The sequence below is a fragment of the Malaya genurostris genome, chromosome 2, assembly GCF_030247185.1.
Source record: "Malaya genurostris strain Urasoe2022 chromosome 2, Malgen_1.1, whole genome shotgun sequence".
Taxonomy (NCBI): domain Eukaryota; kingdom Metazoa; phylum Arthropoda; class Insecta; order Diptera; family Culicidae; genus Malaya; species Malaya genurostris.
In genome coordinates, this window is record NC_080571.1 from 42340615 (window position 1) to 42350143 (window position 9529).

A 9529-nucleotide genomic window follows, 5' to 3' on the forward strand; every position below is an offset into this window, starting at 1 on the left:
TTTGATCATAATTTATCAATTAATCTCAAAATCCAACCCAAAAAACAAAGAATATCCCAGATATGAAAACAGTGCCCAACCTCACTTCTTCGAATTATGTATTTCATGTAACGATTTCTCCATAAATATCAATCAAGCATACCACGGAAAGTTACTGAATCATTAATGATCGACTTTTTTACCAAATTTTCACACGTTTTAGTATGTGAGTATTCGATTCATAAGAAAAAAAAATAAAAACCCGACATTTTGTTCGAATCTTCAACAAAATCTGAAAATTATCACCATCGCTTAGTTCAAAGCTCGCCACTCGGGCAGCGCAGCGATCGCAAAAGAGTTGGTTGGATTCTTCAATAGCGTTATGGTTATTGTTTTGACATATCCCATGCATTTAGAAAAATTGTTGACAAAGTTTTCAATTTACTTGAGTTTGAAAGAATGCAGATGACAAAACCTTACAAATATGGGTAAGAAAAACGATTATTCACGTGTTGTCATCAAACATATGATTTCAAATTGTCCTATACTCTTGACAATCTCGGATGAAATTTGAAATTTTCAGTTCACATACAGATTTGATTTAGATGATAAAACATGAGTAAATAGACTAGTCATAAAACTTTTGATCATAATTTATCAATTAAACTCAAAATCCAACCCAAAAAACAAAGAATATCCCAGATATGAAAACAGTACCCAACCTCACTTCTTTGTTCAAAGCTCGCCACTCGGGCAGCGCAGCGATCGCAAAAGAGTTGGTTGGATTCTTCAATAGCATCGGGAGTGTACTAAACTGATGAAAGTCTCTTGAAATCAGTAGGTAAAAGTAAAAAGTTTATTAGCATATTTAAAAAAAAAGTTCAAACATTACTTATTACATTTCAACTTATTGATCAACAAATCTTGCTTTTGTAATTTCATCTTATTTCAAAGCAAGAATTTCATCTTATTTCAAAGCAGCGGCATTCAGGAAAGTTTCTTTCACATAACAAATTATTGGCAGAGTTTCACTCCGGCAGGATTTTCTTCGAGCACCGTTGTTTGCTTGCCGTTGATTTCCATATTGCGAAAAGCACAGCATGGCACATCCGACGGTGTCCACTGGGCGGGAACCACGGTTCCGCGAGTAATGTACAACGATTTCCGATTCAACGTTAGATCCACAGAGGCTAGCGGACGACCATCCGGTGTTAGAATGTTGTACCTTTGGTCGTTCAATCCGAACAAACAATGAATCTCGGCGTTCAGTTGATCGAGTGTTAGAATTTCGTCTTTGCTGTTCCTGAGCATAACCGTTGCCGACCGTGATAGGGTCTGTTGATAGCGAGGTGTGATTTCGTCGTCGAGAATTAAATTAATCCACGGACTTGCGGGAACCGGACGTTCCTTCGGTGAACAAATAACGATGTTCAGTTGAACTCCTTTGAGCTCCTGCGATTCTTCGATTAGCACTTCTTTCGAAATGGCTTCCGGTCCGTACGGCACAAACGGTGACTTGACCGTGCTGACGATGAACTCCTGGTGACTTTCGGCGACACTTTTGATTTCGCCTTCCTGGCTGACGGTATAGTAAATCAACACCGGATCGGTCGGGATAAGTTTGGCCTTCTTTTTGAGCTTCTGAATGCGATTGATTATTTCCCGGGCGACTCCTTCCTTCACCAGTTCCTCGTTGGGGGTCATATCGAGCAGAACCAGCACGTCGCTGTCACTGTGTGCTTCGTAGTTATGACCCTTGGCTAACGAATCGTCAAATTGATACATCAACCGAAGTTCTTCCAGTTCGATGCGGTGGCCCAGCACGGTAAAGTGTCCCGCTTTCTGCTGGGCTGAGATCTCCTCGTCCGTTAGAGCTTTGACTGCCAGAATGACCTGTTTGAAGTCATTCTTCAATCGTACTCCCAATACTTTATGGTCCGGTTCGGCTCTTAGTTTTACGCCGTACTTTTGTTTGTCAGAACTGAAGGTGATTTTGCGTACGTTCAACTCATCAGTGATGAAATTTTCCAGTGATTTGATATCGTCGAAATATTCCTGGCTCTGGTGAATGACGATGACTTCCGGCAGCGGGTACTTGATTGGGACGGTTCTTCTGTCACGCATAACCCGACCCAACTCGACGACGGCTTGCATCCGAGATACTGCCCGTTCGATCGGCAGATTGATGTGCCTATTGTTCGAAGTCGGCATCATCTGAAAGTGTACACTGCCCTCGATCGGTTCCCGGTTCAGGAGCCGCAACCGTTGGAACATAAACTCCGTTAAGTACGGTGTGAAGGGAGCCATCATTTTCACCATGGCAAACAAAACATCGTAAAGTGTGTCCAGTGCGTGGTAGCAATCCTGAACACCGAACTCCCCCTTGATACGTTTCCGGTTCATCCGCACGTACCAGTTGGTCAGTTGATCGATAAACTTGGTTAACCGGGGAACGACCGTGTACAGATGGTAAGCTTTCATTTCTTTGGTGAAAAATTCCAACAGGGACTCCTTGAATGAGACAATCCACACGTCCATGACATTGGCGGAACGGTTCTCGACGTGGCGGACCGCATCGTAGCGGTAGACTATTTTGTCTTCCTTCTCGAATCTGTCAATGTTCTGCAGTAGAAACCGGAACGCATTGTACCACGGCAAGAACACATCTTTGATGATGTCTTTGACGCCTTCCTCTTTGAATCTGGAAACGATTTGAAAAGGAAAGTTTTAACACAACAAAAAAAAACGGTTAATTCCTCATGGAAAAATTACCTTAGATTTTCCGCTCGCACCACCGGAGAATTGATGAGATACAGCCGGAGAGCATCCGCCCCGTACTTGTTCACCACCACCATCGGATCCGGATAATTCTTCTTCCGTTTGCTCATCTTCTGGCCGTCGGCGGCCAGCACCAGCCCCGTACAGTTCAGATTTTTAAACGGGGGCTTATTAAACAAAGCCGTCGAAATGACCAGCAACGTGTAGAACCAACCGCGCGTTTGATCGATTCCTTCGGCAATGAAATCAGCGGGAAAACTGTTGTTCAGAAAGTCGGCAGCATTCTCAAACGGGTAATGATTCTGGGCGAACGGCATCGCACCGGATTCGAACCAACAGTCAAACACTTCCGATACCCGCCGGAGCGGAGGATTTCCCGGTACGGCCGATGGAATTTCAATGTGATCAATGCTGTCCCGATGCAAATCATCCACCCGAACTCCGGAATACTTCTCCAATTCTTCGATGCTTCCGATGCATACAATTTCCTGCTTATCGGGTGAAATCCACAACGGAATCGGTGTGCCCCAGTACCGATTGCGACTGATGGCCCAGTCACGAGCCTCGCGGAGCCAATTTCCAAAGCGTTTCTCCTTCACATACTCCGGAACCCAGTAGGTTTGCGAGCTACAGTTGATCAAATGTTTATTCATTTGTTCCACCCGAACGAACCAAGACGGAACGGCTTTGTAGATCAACGGTGTATCCGACCGCCAGCAGAACGGATAGTTGTGCTTAGTTTGGGTGGCCAGAACCAGGCGACCCTTCTCCTTCAAGTATCGGATAATATTTTTGTCTGCATCCTTCACATACTGCCCTTCGAAATCGGAAACCGGTTGAACGAATTTGCCGCTCGCATCCACCGGGCAAATGATTTCCTGATCCCGATTGACGATGCCATTCGCCAGCGCAACACGGTAATCGTCCTCGCCAAAGTACGGTGCTTGATGAACCACTCCCGTACCGGAATCTTCCGTTACGTAGCCATCCAGCACCACACGAAATGCCACGGTTTCGTACTTTCGAAAATAATCAAACAACGGTTCATATTTTAAACCGGCCAGTGCACTGCCAGGAAACCGATCAAGCACCTGGTAGTTTTCCGGATTTTTGAACAGTGACTCCAAACGACACTCCATCAGAATGTAAATCTTTCCAGTCTTGAGCTCTTTCACCTTGGCGTAAATCAATTCCGGATTCACACAGCAAGATAAGTTGGAAGGCAACGTCCACGGTGTGGTAGTCCAAGCAACAAGGGCAGCCTGAAAATAAACACACACACAGTTAATATTTGTACTGAAATCAACGAAACAGACAAAACTTACATCATCCTTGTCCCCTAGAATCGGAAACGAAATAAACACGGCCGGATCCGTTACCTCCTTGTAGTTCTGACCGGACTCAAAGTTCGACAGTGGTGTTGTGCAAGCCGTCGAATACGGCATTACCTTCACCCCCTGGTAGACCAATCCCTTCACGAACAGTTGTTTGAACACCCACCAGATGGATTCCATGTACCACGGATAGAGCGTTTTGTAGTCATTCTTGAAATCTATCCAGCGGCCCAGCCGACCGACGATTTCTTCCCACTCCTTCGCGTATCGCATGACAATCTTGCGGCACTCGTTATTGTACGCCTTGATACCCATCTTAGCGACATCATCCGGGCCGCGGATGCCGAGCGTCTTATCGATTTCGTACTCCACCGGCAGGCCGTGACAATCCCACCCGAAGCGTCGTTCCACGTGGTAACCCTGCTGGTGGGCATACCGGGTAACGATATCCTTCACCGTACCTGCCAGAATGTGACCGTAGTGGGGCAATCCGGTAGCGAACGGTGGTCCATCGTAGAAAGTGTATCTGAAAACCAACCAATGTATTACAAAACAGAAAGTTTTCGAATGAAGACCAACCTTGGTTTTCCCTTGGACTGCTTCAGACACGTCTCGAACACCTTTTCGTCCTTCCAGTATTGCAGCACTTTTTCCTCCTCGGCCGGGAAATTTATCGTCTCCGGCAGCCGGTGCAAATCTTTCGCTGTTACGTTATTCATCTCGAGCAGAATGATTCAATATTTCCAAAAAAAATAATTCGCTTCTTGTCACTTGAAGCGTTGTTCTAACGACTAATTGTAACTATTTTTCACGAATATTCAATATTTAAATGAACACTTTTACGTGTGATAAATTTCAGCACCACATTTCGTCATCAATTTCAAGCAGTGACATGACCGCATGCATGCGGCAGCCACAGACACAGAAGGAGAAGACAGAAAGCGTGGCGAACAGGGTTGCTAGAAAAGCGATTCTTACACGAGTTGGTAGTTTCACGTTATTTAGCTCATATTTCGCAGAGAAAAAAATTGTAAATATTAGTTTTTTTACCGTCAAGGCTAACCTCAATCGAATGAACACATTTTGACAGTTCAGCAGTACTGTTTGTAAACAGAGATTTTTTTGTTTGTCTGTTAACAATTCGAATGAGACCATTTACGGTCCATAACGCCTAAATACAATTTAAAAAACTTTTGTTCACGATTGGATACGGTTTGATTTTGAAATTTTTTAAATAAAAGTGACTAGTTACAACATGTAAAGATGATTGTTTAAGATGTGTTCTTCGATTTTTGTTTAAGCTTGTTTGTGAACAATACCGCTGAACTGTCAAGGATGTTCCTTTGTGACGTCACGATAAAAAATCTAATAACCAGGTTTGGGTTTTGTCGATGAACGATCGAATTATTTACATACCATAATCAAGGTTTTTCAATTTTTATAACATCCAACGATTAGGTGCTTCATCAGTCCGGTCAAAATAGAGATCCTGCATCATTTTTTTGTGAAGAAAATGTGTTATGTATTTTATTATGCAATTTTTAAAAATATTTCGAATTATCAATACATACACTTGAATTGTTTACTCTCTATGAAATTGTTGAACCCTCTATGAAATGGAAAAAGCAGATCAAATTTTACTTATGAAACGCGTACAAACTTTTTCCGCGGGAGTAAAAAATGCCCTGGTTTATTCGCGCGGGAAAAATGCTCTGGTTCACAAGAAATAAAACTATTACGGTTCATGTAAACAGTAATATTAGTTGTTTCTTAACACAAATAAGATCATAGATAAATAAATAAATATATATATATATATATATATATATATATATATATATATATATATATATATATATATATATATATATATATATATATATATATATATATATATATATACATTAACGAAGAAGAAGTTAATGTTTATATATATTAGTTAAACTCATTAAGGACCTAATCTAATTAGGTTTTTTATCGTGACGACACAAATTAACAAGTATTCATCCTTGACAGTTCAGCGGTACTGTTTAGAAACAAGCTTAAACAAAAATCGAAGAGCACATCTAAAACAATCATCTTTACACTTTGCAACTAGTCACTTTTATTTAATAAATATTAAAAACGAACCGTATTCAATCGTGAACAAATGTTTTTAAACTTTATTTAGGTGATACGGACCGTAATTGGTCTGATCCAATTTGTCAATAAACAAACAAAAGAAATTTCTGTTTACAAACAGTACTGCTGAACTGTAAAAATATGTTCATCCGATTGAGGTTAGCAGTGACGGTAAAAAACCTAATGTTCATCGCGAAATACGGAGATCTTTTTAACTTGATTAAGTATGATTCAGACGGTCCGTCACAGCAGATCCTGTCAGCTTGAAGCGAAATCAATATTCAGTTCAGTAACGCCATCACACGGCATCACATTCAATATGTCAATTGTATGGGTGCGCAGTGCTGCTATTTTGGCGCGCACGAATTTCACATATCTCTCCTCTACTTTTATGTACGAGATTCGATGCGGACTCGCCTAAGGGCGCCATGCTCGCAAAAAAGGATGTTGGCAATAATTTGTGTTCGGGAAATGTGAGTGCTGGATATCTTGTAAATATAATGTCTGTGGTCACAGTCAATCTTCGTCACCGCCAACGTAAAATTAGTTGCATGCATTCTTATGTAGACATTCACACATAATGTCACCGTCACGGAACGTCTTGACGAACAGAACATGTGAACGTTCCGGAAGTATTGAACTCATTTTGACGGAAGCTGACGTTCCTGTGACGGGGATGGAAGGAGACCGACCGTCTGAATCGTACATAAGAATGCATATTGCTGTGAAAGTTAGTTGAATTCACGCGTTTTTGTGATAACTGCCAATAGCGACCCTTACACGATCATTAAAGGTGTCATTATCAAAAAGAAATGTCATTTCAATTGAACGTTTTGGAATGTCATTACCTTAGCAATCATTCAAAATGACAATAATATTTCTCGTGTAAGGGCCCCCGTAAAAAAAACCATTGATTTTACAGCATAAACAATTGAATTTCAATTAGATATATGGGTTACAATACATTTTATTGTATCTAGACAAGATATTTTTTTCGTTTCCAACGATTCAATATATTGTTTCTACGAGTCACAATTATATTTATTGTACACGTGGTTTTTTAAACAATATGCAAACTGTACATTGGATCGTTTTCCATGAAAACATGTATGAGAAAGTATTATGATTTGAATTGTTACGATACTTAACAACCTATACATTGTATTGTAAAAATCATGTTCACAATTCTCGGGTAATTTTTCAAAAGGGCGTATTAGCAAGTGACAGTTTCTCTTTAATCACTCTCTCTTTCGATTATTGTAATGTGATTAAAAAGATTTTCTTTGATATCACTATTCTGTTTGAAAGTCGAAAGTTTCGGGTATCATTTCATGGAAAGAGTTGAGTGATAAATGTGGAAACCGCTTGGTAATTAATAGAAGAGAATGTAAACAAAGAGAAACTGTCACTTGCTTATACGCCCTTTTGAAAAATTAACCGAGAATTAATTGAATAGTGTATAACAATACATTAAAATATTTTTCAATGGTCAAAGCAAAATTGTAGCAGGTTTTGTAACAGCCAATCGTATTGTATTTCTACAATATTTTTTATTCGGGCCGCTAATAGCGGACCTTACACGATCATTAAAAGTGTCATTACTAAAAAATAATATCATTTTAATAAACGACGAATGACGAGTTTGCTGTGTTAATTTGAAATATCATTACTTAGTCATCATTAAAGATGACAAAAATAATTCTCGTGTAAGGACCGCTAATAAGCCACATCTCAACATTTACGATAGGGGTTTTTTTCGATAGATCTGGCCACCCTGTTGGAAAATTCTTTAAATTTCCTATCATACACCACTTGCGGCATCTTGCGGTGACTAGCAATATTCTACACCGGTATCGATTTCAGGGTTGCCGGAATTGTTTTAACTACTAACGAAAACTGCAGAAACAGAAAAATATTGACATCGTACTGCAAAACTAATTATTTCACGCGTTTTTTTTTACCACTTGCGAAAGAAATTGCAGGCGAGCTATGAAAAATAAAGTATTAAATTCAACACCAGACGAGAGAGAAAACTTTTCTCTGCTGTTTACTATTGTGACTTACTCTTAGTGAGTGCCGAGTCATTCGAAATTACTCTTCAAAGAGAATGTTAATGGATGGCTTATTGGCATATTGTCGCAAACCTGAAATGTAGAGGCGCTGCTTGTTTAGAGATGATACTTTCATCAAGAGCTGTCAAATCGGTAGCAAAATTTCTAATTACTCCCCCTTTTCAACCATTTCCTATGAAAACGGGCAAACGGGATTGAAAAATCATAGTAGAAGTTGAAGAAAAAGTTTTTACTCTGAGGTGGTAATGTTGATCTTAGTTCATTGTGCGAAAGCTACCGGTTATTCAGAATGGAGCATTAAACTTGGTTTGATACAATTTTTCAAATGCCTGGAAATAACAAATAAAGTATCTAAATTAAATAGTACTCGATCGCTATACATTCTAGTACTCGAAAAACCAACATTACACTGGTTTCTGTTTAAAAAAATGTTGATCCGAAAAAACCGAACCTCACCCAACTTCACACATTTCTAAAGATTTTCCATGTTTAATCGTAGTTTACACTAAAAAAAAGTAGAAGTAATCACTTTGAAATCAATTTTCTTCTACTCCGAGTGTACTTTTATTGCTGATATCTATTTGTACTATTGAATAAACGATATAAATGTTGCAAATCACTACTGCCGATATGAAAATTTCCGAAAGAATCTTCCTTTTCTTGGTTTCATTTTTCATTGGCAGGTGTCGCTACCGGTAAATCAGCTTTGCGACAATGTGCCAATTGGCCGTTATAAAAATAAAACGAGTGATTTGAACCGATAGAATTTTACACGGATCACAGATAACAGATATATAGGCTTACATATGAACTGTGTGTAAAATTTGCTCAATCAGCGTGGCGAACACTTGCAGATGTCACAACGATCGACCCAAGGTACCACCATGATTTGGGTGCCGCTCACATGAGCCACATTTTTTGGTGCAACGTTCGCTTCACGCTAGATTTTTGTTTTGCTGTTGGTCATTGACAAGTTGTTTTATTCCGATCGAATTTTCGTGTGATTCATGCGACATGAAAATAAAGTTGTCTTTATCACCACAGATAACAGATCCTGTAGAACTGTTATGTGTGGGCATAATTTCCTTTTTCGTTGTTTTTGTGTTGTTGTCAAACAAACAAAACATTAGTTGTTCAAACTGCAATGTGGTGTTTCGTAGATTCAAACAAGAACAAGAGCTTGGTTGTTTCAAGCAAATGATAATTGCTAAAAAAAGAACCTTTTTTGTATCACACCAAAATTAG

The 9529-nt window shown here is 39.7% G+C and overlaps 1 protein-coding gene across 1 annotated transcript; it reads right to left on the reverse strand.

Annotated features, from left to right (window-relative positions):
* Nucleotides 1-826: 826 nt before the first annotated feature.
* Nucleotides 827-4996, reverse strand: LOC131432865 (isoleucine--tRNA ligase, cytoplasmic). Its single transcript, XM_058599422.1, has 4 exons — nucleotides 4671-4996; nucleotides 4083-4617; nucleotides 2752-4019; nucleotides 827-2680 (listed from the first exon to the last, which is right to left on the reverse strand). Exons 1-4 carry the CDS (start codon nucleotides 4808-4810, stop codon nucleotides 994-996), a joined length of 3630 nt encoding a protein of 1209 aa, XP_058455405.1. The 5' UTR covers nucleotides 4811-4996; the 3' UTR covers nucleotides 827-993.
* Between the last annotated feature and the right edge of the window lie 4533 nt (nucleotides 4997-9529).